The following is a 22,812-nucleotide window of genomic DNA, read 5'->3' as shown; positions in this document are numbered from 1 at the left end:
TGTCATATCACACAGACATGTTTTATTTCTATCTTCATCTCCATCAGAAACATTCAGGATTTCATTTATACAACTGCAGCAAAATCATTTTTATCTCTACAAACTTAAACGGCTCCAGCATTTGTTTTTTTTTGTATTTATTAATCAAACATAATCTACAGCTTCTCATGTATTATACAAATCTATATTCATTCATTATCCTTAACTCAGGTCAGATAAATTATATATTAAAAGTGATCAATCTCACACACCTCACACAGTTTTAACAATGTCCATCTTGCAGAGGTTAATGAAAGTCTAAAAACTGAATCACTAAATCACCAAGTAAGATAGAAATGAATGACAAAACACAATAATTCTCATTTACAATTGATGGTCTCAGTTTTATCTGTTGTCAATCTGTTTCAGTCCCAGTGACTGACTGTTTATTTTGAGAGAAATACAATTAAATTATATTTGATTTGTTACTCAGTGACTTAGTACTTCATTTTAAGAAGTTTTTCTGTAGATTTATGTATTGTGTGCTACCTAATAACCACAGTAGATCTCCTCATCGCTGCTGTCATAACAATAATCATCATCATCCTCCTCCTCCCTCTTTCCCTCTTCTAGCAAAATCTTAATTGGTATTTTGTCGCTGTTGCTGAAGTACGGAAACGCCTTCCCAGTGAAATAGTGTATGAAGGTGAATATGTGTGTGCCAGTATCAGCATTACAGAATGACAGTTTTCCTGTTTTAATTTTCAGATGAACTTTGATCCTCTGGAGCTTCTTCTCTATTGAGAGAACCTTTGGTTTGGATGTCGGGGGGAACATTTTATAGCGTCCTTTACAGAATCCTATTCTCCATAATTTTGATCGTGGTGACCCTTTCCTCTTGACAGACTCTGCTGCCACACCCAGATACCAGTCTGTGCTGTCTCCAACCTCAACAACCCAGCTGTGAGTCCCAGAGTCAAAACCCTCAGAGCCCAGAACAGAGCAAACGGTATCAAACCTCTCTGGGTTTTCAGGACGCTCCTGTTCCTCTCCACGTTTCAGACTGGTCAGATCTTCAGACAGGAGGAGTTCTGGATGAGCAGTGTTTGGATCCAGAATCACAGGAGTGTAGGAGACCATCTCCTTCATCGTGTCCCAGATGTTGTAGGCCAGGTTGCCCAGGTGTTTGGCCACATCTATCAGAGCTCCTGAGAGCAGCTGTGGATCCTCCAGCAGGGGGCGCTGCTGGACTCTTTCCACTGCAGCCTTGTAGTTCTGCAGGAATGAGACGTGTTCAGCTCTCAGCTCCTCCTCTGTGGCTCTGATTGTGTCTGAAAGAGCTGCTATCTCTCTGCTCAGAGCATCAATCTTCTCCTTCATCACCTGACTCTTCTGCTCCTCTTCCACCCTCAGAGCAGAGATCCTGGCCTCCTCTTCCTCTTCTAGAAACCGGTGAAGCTTCTTAAACTGCTCCTTAATCTGCCTCTCTGTGTGTCGGGCCTGGACCTTAATGTGTTCTGCTGTTTGATGACATGTTCCTTTAACTTGTTCAAAGATCTTCAGTTTCTCCTGTAAGGGCTCCAGGGATTTCTGCAGCTCCTCTCTGTGATCCTGTGCAGCTTCATCGATGGGTCTGATTCTGTGGTTGTTGTGTGCTTTTGAATGCAGGCAGACAACACAAACTGGCTGCTGATGGTTCAGACAGAAGAGTTTCAGTTTCTCAGAGTGCAGACTGCAGACAGGCTCTGACTCTGCTGAGGCTCTCTGATCTCTCTTCACTATGAAGGTCTCACACAGGTTCTTTAATACTAAGTTATGAGGTGGTTGACTCCTTGATGACTTCCTCTTACAAACTGGACACTCCTGTATCTGTTTCCCCTTCCACCAGTTCTGCAGACAGTCGTTGCAGAAGCTGTGGCTGCAGGACAGGACAACAGGATCTTTGAAGATTTCCTGGCAGACAGGACAGGAGAGATCCTCCTCTGATATGGAAGCCATTGTGTATGTAAAATCCTAAAAAAAAACAGGCAGAAGACTTGAACAGGAAGAAAATCCGGTGTGGTAACCTCCCTCTTTGGAACGGTCTTTTGAAGTTACTTTTACTTTAATCTGTGTTTTTCCCTTAAACTTGCATTTGTTTAGCAGAGTTTAGTCTGCGTCCTTTCGTCTGTTTGTCTTTTCGTGTAAGAGGAACAGTTCTGTTTTCCTGTAAGATGAGTCAGCAGACACGCTGCAGCACCTTTTCCCGAGAATTGCTGCAAGAAAACCAAAGCTCAATTTCATTATCTGATACAGAATTGCACAATGAAATGGAAGCCATAGTGATTGTAAAATCTTGAAAACAAAGCAAAGAGCACATATCAAAACAGTAAGTCATGCTTTTAGTTGTCAACTAGAAATTAAACTGTTAAAAAAACAACAACTCACATTTAGTGTGTGAAGTCAGCAGCAGGTTGAAGTTGCAATATTCCAGTTTTCCCTCCTGATCTTGTCCTCTCTCAGTGGAGTTTGCTACAGAGATAAATCTCTCTGTCTGTTTCTCCGTCTGTGATTCTCTTTCAGTGAAAATGACACACCTTCAGGTGAATCAAGCAAGGGGTGGAGCTTCATCAGATCATGTTTTGTAAAGGCTAAACAAGTTTTTTCTTCCTGTTTAGCGTTCTGTTTGGTTTGTTTTCAGGTTTGGTATGTAGTCAGAAGATAAGGGCGAGGTTCCTTTAGTAAAAGAATGTACTGAGATATGTGAACTCGTCTTTACGAAACCGGTTCAACTGCATGACTTCAGCATCATCCAAAGATCCGCCTCATTAATGCTCCCTTCACGTATAAAAATAGATACGTACACAACTTGGTCGGAAAAAGTGTCCCTCACGTATTCTCTCCTATAGGCAAGGGACAGCGCCAACAGGGGAACATTTGTTCACATTGCTTGGTGCTCTTGATAAAGCACAGTATGAAAACAAAACCAAACCAAATGAAAAAAGCAATAATGATGCAACTCCACCACTGAATCGTACCGCGTCCACCAGACTTTATATCTGAAAGCGACCTGAGTGTGAGAGGAACTACATTGGTTCCTTGTATGACAAGCCAGACAAAACATTTTAAACATGCTGATGTCCGTCACACCTTTTCTTGTAAATGCTCTGCTCCTTACTGTAGCCTGATAAAACTTCAACTGGTTCAACATGTTTGGTTTTAAGTTTGGTTTAGATTTTACTGACAGATTAAAATTATTTTTGGAATAATATAAAAAAAAAACATAAGAAAATAAAGAACTTTATTTATTGTTTACCTGTGTGTTGAATTTCTGATTTAAAAAATTAACCGTTGAAACTTTTTTCTTAAACGTTTAAAAACGAGCCGTTGACGTCCTGTAATGATGACTAATTGGTTGCTATGGTAACAACAATGCCCTTCCGGCGGCCCTCTGACAGCTAACTGACAGGTGACGTTAACGCCAAAATATCGGCTGAATAACAGTTATTTAATGTGATAAACTTTAAAAAGACATTGACTTGAGGAGGAAGAAACACCACTGCTATCACTGACCGAGTCTACCCAGCTCGGTTCTTCGGACTCATGAGGCTACAGTGAGGTTAGCCCCGCTAGCTAGCTGTTAGCTCCCGGGCGATGCTAGCCCCTTCTCCCGGTCAACACGACGCGGATTCACCTGCTGATTCACCCTCCGCTGAGGACCCTCCTTCACCGCAATATTTGAAGGTGCTTTCCAGGATATTGAAAGAGTGAAAAATCAAGCCGCTTCATATTAAAGTGGTATGGACAGTTTTGTTGTTGGGAATACAGCAGGACGCGGTTGGACTGAAATCACGGAGCTAGCTTAAGCCGGGCGAGCATTCACTTTAACTGGAAAAGTGTCAGGACCAGGAATATGGACCATTTAAAAGTGTTTTTGAGATATTATGTCTTTGTTATTTCCCTTCTTGGACTTGATAAGGACGCGTGTATTGGCGGAAAGGAGACAGGACTTCAACTTCAGTCAACGTGAGTCAAAAACCTCCTTTATCTGTCTTTTTATCTGTTGGTTCAATGTCCCGCTGCTGCGTCTTCTCTGTGTTTAACTCCTGCCTGTGCAGTTAACTGATGGTGATATATGGAAAGAGAGATAGATACAGTCATGGAAAAAATATTAGACCACCCTTGATTTCTCATTTCTTGTTCATTTAATGTCTGGCACAACTAAAGGTACATTTGTTTGGACAAATATAATGATAACAACAAAATAGCTCATAAGACAAAACTTGATAATAATTATCAAGGAAACCATGTTAAATGTCCAGATATCAGCTCTTAAATTAAACTCTTATCAGCTATTTTTGTTGTCATCATTATATTTGTCCAAACAAATGTACCTTTAGTTGTACCAGGCATTCCAATGAACAAGAAAGTGAAGAAAACAATGGTCTAATATTTTTTCCATGATTGTAGATAGATAGATAGATAGACAGACAGACAGACAGACAGATGGATAGTTGGTTAAATGTCCAGCTGCTTTTCTTCTGTGTGTTTTACTTGTTTCTGTTAAGTTAACTGATGATAGTAAAAGAGTAAAAACACTTCATAATCATGAAACACACACCAATGCTTTTTTTCTTTGAGGATTTTATTTACATATTGCAGGATTTAACATGATCATTAAAAACAGTAAATTTATTGTTGTATTTTTAAACAAAACAAACTTGTAATATATTCTATATAAACACATTATAAAGGTTATTAATTTAACAGATCTTACTTGTTGTGCAGCAGTTTGAATAAAATGAAGTTATGCTCATGGCATATGCTCAGTAAAATTTCTGAGTCTGCAGAATTGAGACTGCAGCTAAAATATAATCTGAAGATAATGTAGATCCTTATTTTTTTACTGCTTCACAGATAGATTATTCAAAAATAGATAAAAAGGCTAACATACATCATTGGTTATGTGGGCTTTAAATGTTCATCAAAAACACAGGATAGAAGCAAAATCTTTCACAAGACAGTTACATTATAAAAGTGAAGTTACTCTAACTGCAATATTTGTGTTCTTATCTTGAGAGCATTTCTGAAACATAATGAACTTTGTATGTAAGAACAATTTAAGAACTTTTGCTGCGTTCATCAATACCGTTTGTTCTACTGTAAGATCAGAATAACAAAGTGCCCTGTACCACTCATGTGTCAGTATGCACAAAAGACAAGGTGATTTTTGTGCTAGTTATTTTCTTTGTGAAAGAAAAATGTTCAATAATTGTTAAATTAAACATTTTAAATGTTTACTCTTCAATTCAATCAATTATACATAGTTATTAATAAACACCCCACGATAAGCTTACAATCTTAAACTTTTGCAAATCTCTGCTTCTTTTGTGTGACACAGTGGAATAATAAACTATACTAAAGTACTAAGTACTTGCACAGATAGTAAAAGCAAAGACAGCTCAATCACCAGCATCATAACAAACCAAAACCCAAGGCAAGATAAAATGAATGACTAAGTAAAGTCTTCACATGTTATTCCTGTTGTCAGACTATTTCAGTTCTCCTATTTGACAATGCATTTAGGGTTAAATACAATTTGCATTGTATCTTCTGCATGTGTGTACTACCAACTATAATTCTGTCTCTCTTCATGTCTTAAACTGGTCAGATCTTCAGACAGGACGAGTGTTGGATGAGCAGTGTTTGGATCCAGAACCACAGGACTGTAGGAGACCATCTCCTTCATCTTGTCCCAGATGTTGTAGGCCAGGTTGCCCAGGTGTTTGGCCACATCTATCAGAGCTCCTGAGAGCAGCTGTGGATCCTCCAGCAGGGGGCGCTGCTGGACTCTTTCCACTGCAGCCTTGTAGTTCTGCAGGAATGAGACGTGTTCAGCTCTCAGCTCCTCCTCTGTGGCTCTGATTGTGTCTGAAAGAGCTGCTATCTCTCTGCTCAGAGCATCAATCTTCTCCTCCATCACCTGACTCTTCTGCTCCTCTTCCTCCCTCAGAGCAGAGATCCTGGCCTCCTCTTCCTCTTGTAGAAACTGGTGAAGCTTCTTAAACTGCTCCTTAATCTGACTCTCTGTGTGTCGGGCCTGGACCTTAATGTGTTCTGCTGTTTGATCACAGTTTCCTTTCACATGCTCAAAGATCTTCAGTTTCTCCTGTAAGGGCTTCAGGGATTTCTGGAGCTCCTCTCTGTGTTCCTGAACAACTTCATCGATGGGTCTGAATCTGTGGTTGTTGTGGTTTTTTGAGTCTCTGCAGACAAGACAAACTGGCTGCTGATGGTCCAGACAGAAGAGTTTCAGTTTCTCAGAGTGCAGACTGCAGACAGGCTCTGACTCTGCTGAGGCTCTCTGGTCTCTCTTCACTATGAAGGTCTCACACAGGTTCTTTAATACTAAGTTATGAGGTGGTTGACTCCTTGATGACTTCCTCTTACAAATTGGACACTCGTTTATCTGTTTCCCCTTCCACCAGTTCTGCAGACAGCTGTTGCAGAGGCTGTGGCTGCATGACATGACAACAGGATCTTTGAAGATCTCCTGGCAGACAGGACAGGAGAGATCCTCTTCAGATAATGATGCCATTGTGTTTGTGAAATGCTGAAAACAAAGCAGACACACAGCACATTGCAATCAGCCAATCATGCTTTGAGTCTTTCAATTAGAAAACGAACTGTGTGTTTTTTTAGTCGTGGTAAACTCACATTTAGTGTGTGAAGTCAGCAGCAGGTTGAAGTAGAAATATTCCAGTCTTCCTTCCTGAAGCCGTCCTCTCAGTGGAAGCTGTGAGTTTGATATCCAGGTAAATCTCTCTGTCTGTGTTCTCTTTAATGGAAAATGACACACTGCATGTCCCAGGTTTGTCTCAGGTGAGTAAAGGTCTTGAACTTTATCAGATCATTTTAAGTTAATGGTTAGCTATTAACTGTAATTGACCAAAGGTCAATTGCTCCAGGTAACACTTGAAATGTACTTTGGAACGGCAACATACTTGCTCTTCATTGCCAACATCGCTTATGTTTCTACCCTCATTTAAAATATTTGCTAGAGACTTCAAAACAAAGGCAATACAATCAAATTTTACAGTTTAGATTAATTGATGATATCAAAAAGGCTGCTACAAAAATGATTTTGGTTTGATTTAATTCAGTGACCTGTGATTAGTACTAGACAATATCACATACCAAACACATTTAGTTATATTAATATCTACTCACAAAAAAACATGATTTGATCATTTTATTACTAAGCTCTTTTAGACATTTAAATTATGTCTTTCATACATCAATAACTGTCTTGGTGACATATTGACAAGATAATTGCCTTATGGAGACCAGAATGTGGTGTGTCCCTCAGCTAAGTGTTCATTTTGTGTGTTTGGTGATGAGTAAAACTCCAGTTTAATTGTAATTGTGCTAAACTTTGGATGCTGTTGAAGAGAAGTCATGCAGTTGAATCAGTTTTGTTACAGCAAGTTCACATGTCTCTGTTCATTCTTCCTCTAAAGGAACCACAGCCTTACCAACATACTACACTGACTGATCATCTACAGCCAACAGGAAATGACACAAGAAACATTTCCACTTCAATTTTCAATTCAGTTTAATTTATTTAAGTCAGAATCACAAATTTGCCTCGAAGGGCTCCACAGTCTGTAGAGCAGGGGTCTCAAACTCGCGGCCCGCGGGCCAATTGCGGCCCTCGTGACGATATTTTGTGGCCCTCACCTTGATATGAAAGTTTAATGTGAGTTTTATATGAATGGCACTTTACCGTGTTGTGTATGGATTACTTTTTTTGGTAATTTTGTGTCTTATTTTGGTAATTTTGTGTTGATCTTTTTTTGAATAATTCTGTGTCTTTTTTCTGTCATTTTGTTTCTTTTTTAAGTAATTTAGTTTTGTCTGTCATTTTGTGTCTTTTGGTCAATTTGTGTCTTTTTTGGGTCATTTTGTGTCTTTTGGGTCATTTTGTTTCTTTTTATAGTAATTTTGTGTCTTTTGGTCATTTTGTGTCTTTTTATAGTAATTTTAGGGCGCAACTTTTGACGTTTTTACTTTTCGCGATTTCTCAAAGCTGTGAGACTAGTTACGCGCCAAAGTTTTTACGGAAGAATAATCTATATATAATAATAAACATGAGCAATAATAAGAGATGCCTCGTGCTTCGGCACTCATCCTCACTGCTTGCAGTGAGGATGAGTGCCTCGCTGCTCAGCCGTGGCACTAATAAGCCCGGTGAATAGTAGTTAGTGTGCTTTTGCAAGCAAGCACACAAAATGAAATAAAAATTTAAATAACATTGAATTAGATAGATGGAACCTCCCTTTAAAAAGAGATTGCTGTAGGTGTGTGTCTAAACAATGTTGTAAAGACCTCTAACTGTTGACATCGGTCTTAGGTCACTCGTCTTTGGTAAGATTTTAATTGGAGAGCCGGCTCTGTTAACAGTAAAATATGGAAAGACCTTTTCAGTGAAAACACGTAAAATGGTTTCTATGGGTCTGTTAGTGTCAAGATCAAGGAATGAGAGCTCTCCTCTGGTCCAGTCCAGATGAACTCTGATCCTCTGAAGCTTCTTCTTCACTGGAAGAACAATTTGAATTGATGTGGAGCGGATTTCATATCTACCATCATAGAATACTATTCTCCATATTCCAGACTGTATTGGCCCTTTCCTCTTGACAGACTCTGCTGCCAAACCCACAGACCAGCATGTGCTGTCTCCAACCTCAACATCCCAGCTGTGAGTCCCAGAGTCAAAACCCTCAGAGCCCAGAACAGAGCAAACGGTATCAAACCTGTCTGGGTTTTCAGGAAGCCTCCGGTACTCTCCAAACCTCAGACTGGTCAGATCTTCAGACAGGAGGAGTGTTGGATGAGCAGTGTTTGGATCCAGAATCACAGGAGTGTAGGAGACCATGTCCTTCATCTTGTCCCAGATGTTGTAGGTCAGGTTGCCCAGGTGTTTGGCCACATCTATCAGAGCTCCTGAGAGCAGCTGTGGATCCTCCAGCAGGGGGCGCTGCTGGACTCTTTCCACTGCAGCCTTGTAGTTCTGCAGGAATGAGACGTGTTCAGCTCTCAGCGCCTCCTCTGTGGCTCTGATTGTGTATGAAAGAGCTGCTATCTTTCTGCTCAGAGCATCAATCTTCTCCTTCATCACCTGACTCTTCTGCTCCTCTTCCTCCCTCAGAGCAGAGATCCTGGCCTCCTCTTCCTCCTGTAGAAGCTGGTGAAGCTTCTTAAACTGCTCCTTAATCTGCCTCTCTGTGTGTCGGGCCTGGACCTTAATGTGTTCTGCTGTTTGATCACAGTTTCCTTTAACTTGTTGAAAGAGCTTCAGTTTCTCCTGTAAGGGCTTCAGGGATTTCTGCAGCTCCTCTCTGTGATCCTGAACAACCTCATCGATGGGTCTGAATCTGTGGTTGTTGTGGGTTTTTGAATCTCTGCAGACAAGACAAACTGGCTGCTGATGGTTCAGACAGAAGAGTTTCAGTTTCTCAGAGTGCAGACTGCAGACAGGCTCTGACTCTGCTGAAGCTCTCTGATCTGTCTCAAGTAAGAAAGTTTCACACAGGTTCTTTAATACCAGGTTTCGAGGCGGTCGACTCCTTGATGAGCACTTCTTACAAACTGGACACTCCTGCATCTGTTTCTCTCTCCACCAGTTCTGCAGACAGCTGTTGCAGAAGCTGTGGCTGCATGACAGGAGAACAGGATCTTTGAAGATCTCCTGGCAGACAGGACAGGAGAGATCCTCTCCCAAAAATGATGCCATTGTGTTTGTAAAATGCTGAAAACAAAGCAGACACACAGCACATTGCAATCAGCCAATCATGCTTTGAGTCTTTCAATTAGAAAACGAACTGTGTTTTTTTTTAGTCGTGGTAAACTCACATTTAGTGTGTGAAGTCAGCAGCAGGTTGAAGTAGAAATATTCCAGTCTTCCTTCCTGAAGCCGTCCTCTCAGTGGAAGCTGTGAGTTTGATAACCAGGTAAATCTCTCTGTCCGTCTCTCTGTCTGTGTTCTCTTTAATGGAAAATGACACACTGCATGTCCCAGGTTTGTCTCAGGTGAGTAAAGGTCTTGAACTTTATCAGATCATTTTAAGGTAATGGTTAGCTATTAACTGTAATTGACCAAAGGTCAATTGCTCCAGGTAACACTTGAAATGTACTTTGGAACGGCAACATACTTGCTCTTCATTGCCAACATCCCTTATGTTTCTACCCTCATTTAAAATCTTTGCTAGAGACTTCAAAACAAAGGCAATACAATCAAATTTTACAGTTTAGATTAATTGATGATATCAAAAAGTCTGCTACAAAAATTATTTTGGTTTGATTTAATTCAGTGACCTGTGATTAGTACTAGACAATATCACATACCAAACACATTTAGTTATATTAATATCTACTCACAAAAAAACATGATTTGATAATTTTATTACTAAGCTCTTTTAGACATTTAAATTATGTCTTTCATACATCAATAACTGTCTTGGTGACATATTGACAAGATAATTGCCTTATGGAGACCAGAATGTGGTGTGTCCCTCAGCTAAGTGCTGACCCTGTTCATTTTGTGTGTTTGGTGATGAGTAAAACTCCAGTTTAATTGTGCTAAACTTTGGATGCTGTTGAAGAGAAGTCATGCAGTTGAATCAGTTTTGTTACAGCAAGTTCACATGTCTCTGTTCATTCTTCCTCTAAAGGAACCACAGCCTTACCAACATACTACACTGACTGATCATCTACAGCCAACAGGAAATGACACAAGAAACATTTCCACTTCAATTTTCAATTCAGTTTAATTTATTTAAGTCAGAATCACAAATTTGCCTCGAAGGGCTCCACAGTCTGTAGAGCAGGGGTCTCAAACTCGCGGCCCGCGGGCCAATTGCGGCCCTCGTGTCGATATTTTGCGGCCCTCACCTTGATATGAAAGTTTAATGTGAGTTAGTTTTTCTGTCATTTTGTGTCTTTTGGTCATTTTGTGTCTTTTTTGGGTCATTTTGTGTCTTTTTTTGGGTCATTTTTGTTCTTTTTTAAGAAATTTAGTTTTTTCTGTCATTTTGTGTCTTTTTTTATAGTAGTTTTGTGTCTTTTTTTTGGTCATTTTTGTGTCTTTTTTGGGTCATTTTGTGTCTTTTGGGTCATTTTGTTTCTTTTTTAAGTAATTTAGTTTTTCTGTCATTCTGTCATTTCTCCTCCAAAGAATCGCCACCTTATCGTGGTGGAGGGGTTTGTGTGCTCCAGTGATCCTGGGAGCTGTGTTGTCGGGAGCAATAGCTCCTGGTAGGGTTTCCCATGGCAAAGTGGTCCCAGGGGAGGGGCCAGACTAAGAACGATTCAAAAGACCTCTATGAAGCGGATCACGAGAAATCTGTGTACCTCGCCCGGCACGGGTAAACCGGGGCCCCCTCCTGGAGCCAGACCCGGGAGGGGAGCACGCAGGCGAGCGTCTGGTGGCCGGGCTTTTGTCCATGGGGCCCGGCCGGGCTCAGCCCGAAGAAGCGACGTGGATCCGCCGACCTGTGGGCCCACCCCCCGCAGAGTAGGGCATAGGGGTCGGGTGCAGTGGGAGTCGGGCAGCAGGCGAAGGCGGGTACCTGGGCGTGCTGACCCCCGGCTCCAGCGGCTAGCTCTGGGGACGTAGAACGACACCTCGCTGGCGGGGAAGGAGCCCGAGCTTGTGCGGGAGGTGGAGCGGTACCAGCTAGAAATAGTTGGGCTCACCTCCACACATAGCGTGGGCTCTGGAACCAAACTCCTGGAGAGAGGCTGGACTCTCTCCTTTTCCGGAGTTGCCCAGGGTGAGAGGCGCCGGGCGGGTGTGGGGATACTCACAAGCCCCCGGCTGAGCGCCGCTGTGTTGGAGTTCTCCCCGAGGAACGAGAGGGTCGTCTCCTTGCGGCTGCAAGTCGCGAGGAGAAGGTCTCTGACTGTTGTTTGTGCCTACGCACCAAACAGCAGTTCGGTGTACCCGGCCTTCTTGGAGTCTCTGGGTGGTGTCCTGGAAGGGGTACCGCCTGGAGACTCTGTAGTTCTTCTGGGAGACTTCAACGCTCACGTGGGCAACGATGACGGTACCTGGAGGGGGGTGATTGGGAGGAACGGCCTGCCCGATCTGAACCCGAGCGGTGTTTTGTTATTGGACTTCTGTGCTAGTCATGGATTGTCCATAACAAACACCATGTTCGAACATAGAGTTGCTCATAAGTGTACCTGGTACCAGAGCACTCTAGGCCAAAGATCCATGATCGATTTCATTATCGTATCGTCAGATCTGCGGCCGCATGTTCTGGACACTCGGGTGAAGAGAGGAGCAGAGCTGTCAACTGATCACCACCTGGTGATGAGTTGGATCAGGTGGCGGGGGAGGATGCTGGACAGACCTGGCAAACCCAAACGTGTAGTGAGGGTGAACTGGGAACGTCTAGCGGAGGCCCCTGTCCGCAGGGTCTTCAACTCACACCTCTGGAAGAATTTCTCCAACATCCCGGGTGAGGCTGGGGACATGGAGTCCAAATGGGCCATGTTCAAAGCCTCAATTGTTGATGCGGCTGGTAGGAGCTGTGGCCTGAAGGCCGTCGGTGCCTGTCGTGGCGGCAACCCAAGAACCCACTGGTGGACACCAGCGGTGAGGGAGGCCGTCAAGCTGAAGAAGGAGGCCTTTTGGTCTTGGCTGGCCGAGGGGTCTCTGGAATCAGCAGACAGGTACCGTTCGGCCAGAAGGGCTGCAGCTGTCGCTGAAGCGAAAACTCGGGTATGGGAGGAATTCGGGGAGGCCATGGAGGAGGACTTTCGGTCGGCCTCAAAGAGGTTCTGGAAAACCGTCGGGCGTCTCAGGAAGGGAAAGCAGGGCTTGGCCCAAGCTGTGTTCAGCGGGGGCGGAGACCTGCTGACCCGACCTGTGGATGTCGTCGGACGGTAGAAAGAGCACTTTGAGGAACTCCTTAATCCAGCCAACACGTCCTCTGTAGAGGAGGCAGAGTCTGAAGACTCAGGGGAAGACTCACCAGTAACCCTGGCAGAGGTCGCCGAGGTAGTCAAAAAGGTGGAGGTCTGGGACAGTGCCAGTGGAGTGGCAGACTGGGGTGGTGGTTCCCATTTTCAAAAAGGGGGACCGGAGGGTGTGTTCCAATTACCGTGGAATCACACTCCTCAGCCTCCCCGGAAAAGTCTACTCCAGGGTGCTGGAAAGGAGGCTCCGGCCGATTGTCGAACCTCGGATTCAGGAGGAACAATGCGGCTTCCGTCCTGGCCGTGGAACAACGGACCAGCTCTTTACCCTTGCGAGACTTCTGGAGGGGGCATGGGAGTTTGCCCATCCAGTCTACATGTGTTTTGTGGACTTAGAGAAGGCCTACGACCGTGTCCCTCGGGGAGTCTTGTGGGGGGTACTGCGGGAATATGGGGCACCGGGCTCGTTGCTACGAGCTATCCGGTCCCTATATAACCAAAGTGAGAGCTGTGTCCGCATACTCGGCACAACGTCAAACACGTTCCCAGTGGGTGTTGGCCTCCGCCAGAGTTGCCCCTTGTCTCCGATTCTGTTTGTGGTTTTCATGGACAGGATCTCAAGGCGCAGCCGGGGAGAGGAAGGGATTCGGTTTGGTGACCTAAGAATTGCATCTCTGCTTTTTGCAGATGATGTGGTTCTTTTGGCTTCATCAAGCCGAGACCTCCAGCACTCATTGGGGCGGTTTGCAGCCGAGTGCGAAGCGGTTGGGATGAGAGTTAGCACCTCCAAGTCTGAGGCCGTGGTTCTCTGCCGGAAAACGGTGGACTGCCCCCTCTGGGTGGGGAGAGAGGTACTGCCTCAAGCGAAGGAGTTCAAGTATCTCGGGGTCTTGTTCACGAGTGAGGGTAGAACGGAGCGTGAGATGGACAGGCGGTTTGGTGCAGCGTCAGCAGTGATGCGGGCGTTGTACCGGACCGTCGTGGTGAAGAAGGAGCTGAGCCGGAAGGCAAAGCTCTCGATTTACCGGTCCATCTACGTTCCAACCCTCACCTATGGTCACGAACTTTGGGTAGTGACCGAAATAGCAAGATCGCGGATACAAGCGGCTGAAATGAGCTTCCTCCGTAGGGTGGCTGGGCTCAGCCTTAGAGATAGGGGGAGGAGCTCAGACATCCGGAGGGAGCTCGGAGTAGAGTCGCTGCTCCTTCGCGTCGAAAGGAGTCAGCTGAGGTGGTTTGGGCATCTGGTAAGGATGCCTCCCGGGCGCCTCCCGTTAGAGGAGTTCCAGGTCCAACTGGTAGGAGGCCCCGGGGAAGACCCAGAACACGGTGGAGGGATTATATCTCTCTCCTGGCCTGGGAACGCCTCGGGGTCCCCCAGGAGGAGCTGGACGTTGTGGCTGGGAGAGGGACGTCTGGAATGCCCTGCTTAGCCTGCTGCCCCCGCGACCAGGCCCCAGATAAGCGGAAGAAAATGGATGGATGGATGGATGGATGGATGGATGGATGTCATTTTGTGTCTTTTGGTCATTTTGTGTCTTTTTTGGGTCATTTTGTGTCTTTTTTTGGGTCATTTTGTTTCTTTTTTAAGTAATTTAGTTTTTTCTGTCATTTTGTGTCTTTTTTGGGTCATTTTGTGTCTTTTTTTGGGTCATTTTGTTTCTTTTTTAAGTAATTTAGTTTTTTCTGTCATTTTGTGTCTTTTTTTAGTAGTTTTGTGTCTTTTTTTGTCATTTTTGTGTCTTTTTTGGGTCATTTTGTGTCTTTTGGGTCATTTTGTTTCTTTTTTAAGTAATTTAGTTTTTCTGTCATTTTGTGTCTTTTGGTCATTTTTGTGTCTTTTTTGTGTCTTTTGGGTCATTTTGTTTCTTTTTTAAGTAATTTAGTTTCTCTGTCATTTTGTGTCTTTTGGTCATTTTGTGTCTTTTTATAGTAATTTTGTGTCTTTTGGTCATTTTGTGTCTTTTTATAGTAATTTTGTGTCTTTTTTTGGTCATTTTGTGTCTTTTTAATAATTTGGTGTCTTTTTTGGTAATTCTGTGTATTTTTGGGTTATTTTGTTTCTTTTTTTAGTAATTTTGTGTCTTTTTTTTAGTAATTTTGTGTCTTTTTATAGTAATTTTGTGTCTTTTTTTGGTCATTTTGTGTCTTTTTATAGTAATTTTGTGTCTTTTTTTGGTAATTCTGTGTTTTTTTTTTGTCATTTTGTGTCTTTTTTTTGTCATTTTGTGTCTTTTTGGGGTCATTTTGATACTGCCTCCGGCGGCCCCCAGGTAATTTGAGTTTGAGACCCCTGCTGTAGAGTCTACAACACCCTCTGTCCTCTGACCCTCAGCAGACAAAGAAAAACTCTTGCAAAAGACAAACCTGTAACAGAAAAAAAAAGATGTGCAAAATATGTCTTTGTACAGAACAGATCAACATAATAAAATACAGTAGATGGAATGTGAGAGGGAGGGAGGATAGAGAAGAGGGAGATGAACATTGACAACAATAATAGCAGTAACCATATAAAGATGTCTGTGACTCATGACAGTAGTTGTGGTTCTGGTAAATATTATCCATTAACAGCTGTAGTAACAGTAAAAGAAGCAGCAATAATAGAAGGCATATGACTAATGGTAATATTTAAAGTAGCAGTTAATATAAAATGACAGCAGAAGTGTCAGTAGCAGTTGCAATTATAATACGAAATTTGACTAATACTGATGAGATAATAGTAGTGGGTGTCTGTTCCTAACCGCGGTCTGATCCTTCTGTCTTCAATCTTACAGGGACGGCTGTAAGCTCAAGGACCTCCTTCTTGATCTGGTCTTGCAAAGTAGACACTCCTGTATTTATATCTATCAATGTTACAAAAGTCTTTACAGAAGCTACATGACAGAATATAGACCCCTTATCAGAACACATCAACACAAGTCGGCTTAAATACTTGAGAAAACTTTAATCACAGGAAGAGTTATAGTCTGTTTGAACATGTCGTGTTGTGCAGTGGAAGACTAATAAAAGTCTTCCTTTTTTATACATATACATTACAGTATTATTTTATACATTTAAATATACGTTATGCTTTTCTATCCCAGAGTGACAAGTTTTTACATTATCAAGACAGCATTTCAACAGTAAAATATAGTAAAAGTACTGTGAGTGAGTAGTGTTTTTTTGCTTGCATATTTTTTTTTGCAAACAGATTTTTGTCTGTCCGTTTTTTTTCTTTTTCTTTTTTGCAACCAGCATGTCGACACATTGTCAAAATAATACTTGGTCTATTGGATACTTCAGATTGGATGATTTGATGGTATATTCTGCAATGGTCGCCTTTTTTTTTTCTTTCTTTTTTTAGTCATGGCAGCCTTGATACAGATACCAATATCACAGTATCACAATTTTTTGTTGTTGGTCAATGTCAGTTCTCCTGATTTGAGACAATACAATAAACAATATAACAATAACAATAAAATACCCAAAACAATTAAAATTACAATAAAGTTCAATTAGATAGATGAAACATCCCCAAAGAAAAAAAGATTGCTGTATGTTTACAGTAAACAATATTATAAGAGCAATGAAATAAAAATTTAAATAACATTGAATTAGATAGATGGAACCTCCCTTTAAAAAGAGATTGCTGTAGGTGTGTGTCTAAACAATGTCGTAAAGACCTCTAACTGTTGCCATCGGTCTTAGGTCACCCGTCTCTGGTAAGATTTTAATTGGAGAGCCGTCTCTGTTAACAGTAAAATATGGAAAGACCTTTTCAGTGAAAACACGTATAAAGGTTTCTATGGGTCTGTTAGTGTCAAGATCAAGGAATGAGAGCATTCCTCTGGTCCAGTCCAGATGAACTCTGATCCTCTGAAGCTTCTTCTTCACTGGAAGAACACTTGGTTGAATTGATGTGGAGCGGACTTCATATCTACCATCATAGAATCCTATTCTCCATATTCCAGACTGTATTGGCCCTTTCCTCTTGACAGACTCTGCTGCCAAACCCACAGACCAGTGTGTGCTGTCTCCAACCTCAACGTCCCAGCTGTGAGTCCCAGAGTCAAAACCCTCAGAGCCCAGAACAACACAAAAGGTATCAAACCTGTCTGGGTTTTCAGGAAGCCTCCGGTACTCTCCAAACCTCACACTGGTCAGATCTTCAGACAGGACGAGTGTTGGATGAGCAGTGTTTGGATCCAGAACCACAGGAGTGTAGGAGACCATCTCCTTCATCTTGTCCCAGATGTTGTAGGCCAGGTTGCCCAGGTGTTTGGCCACATCTATCAGAGCTCCTGAGAGCAGCTGTGGATCCTCCAGCAGGGGGCGCTGCTGGACTCTTTCCACTGCAGCCTTGTAGTTCTGCAGGAATGAGACGTGTTCAGCTCTCAGCTCCTCCTCTGTGGCTCTGATTGTGTCTGAAAGAGCTGCTATCTCTCTGCTCAGAGCATCAATCTTCTCCTCCATCACCTGACTCTTCTGCTCCTCTTCCTCCCTCAGAGCAGAGATCCTGGCCTCCTCTTCCTCTTCTAGAAACTGGTGAAGCTTCTTAAACTGCTCCTTAATCTGCCTCTCTGTGTGTCGGGCCTGGACCTTAATGTGTTCTGCTGTTTGATCACAGTTTCCTTTAACTTGTTCAAAGAGCTTCAGTTTCTCCTGTAAGGGCTTCAGGGATTTCTGCAGCTCCTCTTTATAATCCTTTGCAGCTTCATCGATGGGTTTGAATCTGTGTCCTTTGTGTGTTTCTGAATACAGACAGACGAGACACAATGGCTGCTGATGGTCCAGACAGAAGAGTTTGAATTTATCTGAGTGCAGACTGCAGACAGGCTCTGACTCTGCTGAGGCTCTCTGATCTGTCTCAAGTAAGAAAGTTTCACACAGGTTCTTTAATACCAGGTTTCGAGGCAGTCGACTCCTTGATGAGCACTTCTTACAAACTGGACACTCCTGCATCTGTTTCTCTCTCCACCATCTCTGAACACAGTCTTTACAGAAGCTGTGGCTGCATGACAGGACAACAGGATCATTGAAGATTTCCTGGCAGACAGGACAAGAGAGATCCTTCTCTGATATGGAAGCCATAGTGTATGTAAAATCCTGAAAACAAACCGGGCAGAAGACTCGAACAGGAAGAAAATCCGCTGTGGTAACCTCCCTCTTTGGAACGGTCTTTTATAGTAACTTTTCCTTTAATCCGCGTTCTTCCTTAAACTTGCATTGGTGTAGCAGAGTTTAGTCTGCATCCTTTCGTCTGTTTGTCTCCTCTTAGAGTCAGAGGAACACTTTTATTACCTGTAAGATGAGTCAGCACACACGCTGCCACACGTTTTCCCGTCAATTGTTGCAACACACCTAAGCTGAGTTTCACTTTCATGATATGATACAGAATTTCACAATGAAATGCAGTTGTAGCCGCCAACGCAACACACACTAATTAAAAAAACAAGATCAAATGTTTAAATTAAAATATAATAAAAACAATAAAATAGACCCAAGTTTATACAAGTAGCACTAGAGTAAGAAACCAACTTTATTTATCTATTTTTTATGACTTTTTTTTGTCATTTTGAACAAGATATTATACTATGACTCTTTTAAATATGATTTTGAACAACATATTTTACTATTTTTTTCTTTGTTTTGTTGTATCCTATCGTCTGTGTGTCCTTAGTGTAAGAGGAACAGTTTTGTTTTCCTGTACTCAGACACGCTGCCACACCTTTTCCCGTGAAATGCTGAGTCGTCACGGCAACAAACCAAAGCTCAGTTTCATTGACGTTATGTAATACAGAATTGCACAATTAAATGTAGTTTAATTAATTAAAAAACAAAAGAACATAAAATGTTTCAATTAAAATATGATTAAAAAAAACAACAAAATAGGCCTAAGTATATCCAGGCAGCGCTAGAGTAAGAAGTTCACTTTATTTGTGTATTTTTTCATTCCTTTTCTTTTTTTTAGCAGAAATTGACATAGAATTGACTTTTTTTTTGAGTGGGTGATTTTTGGACATCCCATAAAACGGTGTTCTTTAGCTATTTTTTTTTTTAACAAACTATATTACCACATATACAACACAGTATAATTGGGCCATTTCTACCATTTTTGGGCCTTTTTGTAAATTTCTTTACAAAAACCAGCATACTATGGTATGACTTTTAAATGATTTTTGGATGACTGATGAGGGGGGTGATTGGGAGGAACGGCCTGCCCGATCTAAACCCGAGTGGTGTTCTGTTATTGGACTTCTGCGCTAGTCACGGATTGTCCATAACGAACACCATGTTAGAACATAGAGTTGTTCATAGGTGTACCTGGTACCAGAGCACTCTAGGCCAAAGATCGATGATCGATTTTATTATCGTATCGTCTGATCTGCGGCCGCATGTTTTGGACATTCGGGTGAAGAGAGGAGCAGAGCTGTCAACTGATCACCACCTGGTGGTGAGTTGGATCAGGTGGCGGGGGAGGATGCTAGACAGACCTGGCAAACCCAAACGCGTAGTGAGGGTGAACTGGGAACGTCTGGCAGAGGCCCCTGTCTGCAGGGTCTTCAACTCACGCCTCCGGAAGAATTTCTCCAACATCCCGGGTGAGGCTGGGGACATGGAGTCCGAATGGGCCATGTTCAAAGCCTCAATTGTTGACGCGGCTGGTAGGAGCTGTGGCCTGAAGGCCGTCGGTTCCTGTCGTGGCGGCAACCCAAGAACCCGCTGGTGGACACCAGCGGTGAGGGAGGCCGTCAAGCTGAAGAAGGAGGCCTTTCGGTCTTGGCTGGCCGAGGGGTCTCTGGAATGAGCAGACAGGTACCGTTCGGCCAGAAGGGCTACAGCTGCGACAGTCGCTGAAGCAAAAACTCGGGTATGGGAGGAATTCGGGGAGGCCATGGAGGAGGACTTTCGGTCGGCCTCAAAGAGGTTCTGGAAAACCGTCAGGCGACTCAGGAAGGGAAAGCAGGGCTTGGCCCAAGCTGTGTTCAGCGGGGGAGGAGACCTGCTGACCCGACCTGGGGATGTCCTTAGACGGTGGAAAGAACACTTTGAGGAACTCCTTAATCCAGCCAAAACGTCCTCCGTAGAGGAGGCAGAGTCTGAAGACTCAGGGGAAGACTCATCAATATCCCTGGCGGAGGTCGCCGAGGTAGTTAAAAAGCTGCCCGGCGGCAAGGCGCCAGGGTTGGATGAGATTCGCCCTGAGATGCTGAAGGCTCTGGACACTGTTGGGCTGTCATGGTTGACACGCCTCTTCAGTGTCGCGTGGAGGTCTGGGACAGTGCCAGTGGAGTGGCAGACCGGGGTGGTGGTTCCCATTTTCAAAAAGGGGGACCGGAGGGTGTGTTCCAATTACCGTGGAATTACACTTCTCAGCCTCCCCGGGAAAGTCTACTCCAGGGTGCTGGAAAGGAGGCTCCGGCCGATTGTCGAACCGCAGATTCAGGAGGAACAATGCGGCTTCCGTCCTGGCCGTGGAACAACGGACCAGCTCTTTACCCTTGCGAGGCTTCTGGAGGGGGCATGGGAGTTTGCCCGTCCAGTCTACATGTGTTTTGTGGATTTGGAGAAGGCTTATGACCGTGTCCCTCAGGGAGTCTTGTGGGGGGTACTGCGGGAATATGGGGCACCGGGCTCGTTGCTACGATATATAACCATATAACCAAAGTGAGAGCAGTGTCCGCATACTCGGCACAACGTCAAACACGTTCCCGGTGGGTGTTGCCCCTTGTCTCCGATTCTGTTCGTGGTCTTCATGGACAGGATCTCAAGGCGCAGCCGGGGGGAGGAAGGGATCCGGTTTGGTGACCTCAGAATTGCATCTCTGCTTTTTGCAGATGATGTGGTTCTTTTGGCTTCATCAAGCCGGGACCTCCAGCACTCACTGGGGCGGTTTGCAGCCGAGTGCGAAGCGGTTGGGATGAGAGTCAGCACCTCCAAGTCTGAGGCCATGGTTCTCTGCCGGAAAACGGTGGACTGCCCCCTCTGGGCGGGGAGAGAGGTACTGCCTCAAGCGAAGGAGTTCAAGTATCTCGGGGTCTTGTTAATGAGTGAGGGTAGAATGGAGCGTGAGATGGACAGGCGGTTTGGTGCAGCGTCAGCAGTGATGCGGGCGTTGTACCGGACCGTCGTGGTGAAGAAGGAGCTGAGCCTGAAGGCAAAGCTCTCTATTTACCGCTCCATCTACGTTCCAACCCTCACCTATGGTCATGAGCTTTGGGTAGTGACCGAAAGAATGAGATCGCGGATACAAGCGGCTGAAATGAGCTTCCTCCGTAGGGTGGCTGGGCTCAGCCTTAGAGATAGGGTGAGGAGCTCAGACATCCGGAGGGAGCTCGGAGTAGAGCTGCTGCTCCTTCGCGTCGAAAGGAGCCAGCTGAGGTGGTTTGGGCATCTGGTAAGGATCCTCCCGGGCGCCTCCCGTTAGAGGTGTTCCGGGCACGTCCAACTGGTAGGAGGCCCCGGGGAAGACCCAGAACACGGTGGAGGGATTATATCTCTCTCCTGGCCTGGGAACGCCTCGGGGTCCCCCAGGAGGAGCTGGACGTTGTGGCTGGGGAGAGGGGCGCCTGGAATGCCCTGCTTAGCCTGCTGCCCCCGCGACCCGGCCCCGGATAAGCGGACGAGAATGGATGGATGGATACAACACTTGGCTTTTATTTGGTTTTCATCATTTAAGATCTTTATTTAATCCCAATTTGGAACGGCATACTATACTATGACTTTTTTCAGTTTTTTCCATAATATGGTGTCCTTTAGCTAGACACAAAATGACCAAAAAAAGACATGTTTTTTTTTTTTTGCTGTTGTTGGACAAACTATACTACCACGTTTATCAACTGGGCCATTTCTTGCATTTTTGGGCCTTTTAACATTTGACATTGGTGTAGCAGAGTTTAGTCTGCATCCTTTCGTCTGTTTGTCTCCTCTTAGAGTCAGAGGAACACTTTTATTACCTGTAAGATGAGTCAGCACACACGCTGCCACACGTTTTCCCGTCAATTGTTGCAACACACCTGATCTGAGTCTCACTTTCATAATATGATACAGAATTTCACAATGAAATGCAGTTGTAGCCCCCAACGCAACACACACATAGAAAAAAATCATTTTGGAAGTCAGCTCTGTCTCCACTGTGTTAAAGTGTTCATGTGTTAATGTGTTTTAGTCTTTTTGGTCACTTAATGTAATTTTTTTTGGGTCATTTTGTGTGTTTTTTGGTCGTTTTGTGTCTTTTTTTTATCATTTTGTGGTCAATTTGTGACTTTTTTGGTAATTCTGTGTCTTTTTTTTAGTCATTTTGTGTCTTTTTTGGTAATCTTGTGTCTTTTTGATCATTTTGTGTTCAATTTGTGTCTTTTTTGGTAATTTTTTTTTTTCCTTTTTTAGGTAATTTTGTTTCTTTTTTGGGTGATCTGAACTGTGTATGTGAGATTCTGTTCAGTGAGACAACATGCATGTTAAATTGGGGGTCGCGACTCAAAAAGGTTGACTGGTTTAGAGTATGAGATCACCATTAGAAGTTAACAACGAGCAAAATGATGCCCATTTCCAGTCCTCAGCAAATTAATTAGACTAGTCACTATGCTTATTAATTAATTTCCCAGCGTGCAGCTCTTAGCAACCGTGTGTTACAGATATGAGAAGAGTTGTCACTAAGGAGTTAAAACACCTTCTACTAGCAGACAAACATTCATCAGCTGATCAGTCTCAGTTGCACAAACTTCTTTCTCTTCTTTCACAGATGAATTGTCAGCTCTGTGTTGTTTAGAGGTGATTCAGTCCTCTAATGTTACCATGACTCATCATCATCATCATCATCATCATTGCACAAATGTTTTTTTCTATTGAAAGAATACACATATATTCTCTCTCATCTGTTTTAAAGACCTC

General features: G+C 43.6%; 3 protein-coding genes across 3 annotated transcripts; all 3 read right to left on the bottom strand.

The window, feature by feature from the left end:
• Positions 1–528: 528 nt before the first annotated feature.
• LOC131969094 (nuclear factor 7, ovary-like) lies at positions 529–1,977 on the bottom strand. Its single transcript, XM_059330233.1, has one exon. It carries the CDS (start codon positions 1,975–1,977, stop codon positions 529–531), a length of 1,449 nt encoding a protein of 482 aa, XP_059186216.1.
• Positions 1,978–8,326: 6,349 nt separating this feature from the next.
• LOC131969093 (nuclear factor 7, ovary-like) lies at positions 8,327–9,751 on the bottom strand. Its single transcript, XM_059330231.1, has one exon. It carries the CDS (start codon positions 9,749–9,751, stop codon positions 8,327–8,329), a length of 1,425 nt encoding a protein of 474 aa, XP_059186214.1.
• A 6,830-nt stretch (positions 9,752–16,581) lies between these two features.
• On the bottom strand, positions 16,582–18,098 carry LOC131969092 (E3 ubiquitin-protein ligase TRIM39-like). Its single transcript, XM_059330230.1, has one exon. It carries the CDS (start codon positions 18,007–18,009, stop codon positions 16,582–16,584), a length of 1,428 nt encoding a protein of 475 aa, XP_059186213.1. The 5' UTR covers positions 18,010–18,098.
• Between the last annotated feature and the right edge of the window lie 4,714 nt (positions 18,099–22,812).

Source organism: Centropristis striata, chromosome 3 (genome assembly GCF_030273125.1).
Source record: "Centropristis striata isolate RG_2023a ecotype Rhode Island chromosome 3, C.striata_1.0, whole genome shotgun sequence".
Taxonomy (NCBI): domain Eukaryota; kingdom Metazoa; phylum Chordata; class Actinopteri; order Perciformes; family Serranidae; genus Centropristis; species Centropristis striata.
Note: the sequence above shows the minus strand (reverse complement) of the source record. Positions and strands in the feature narration are given on the sequence as shown.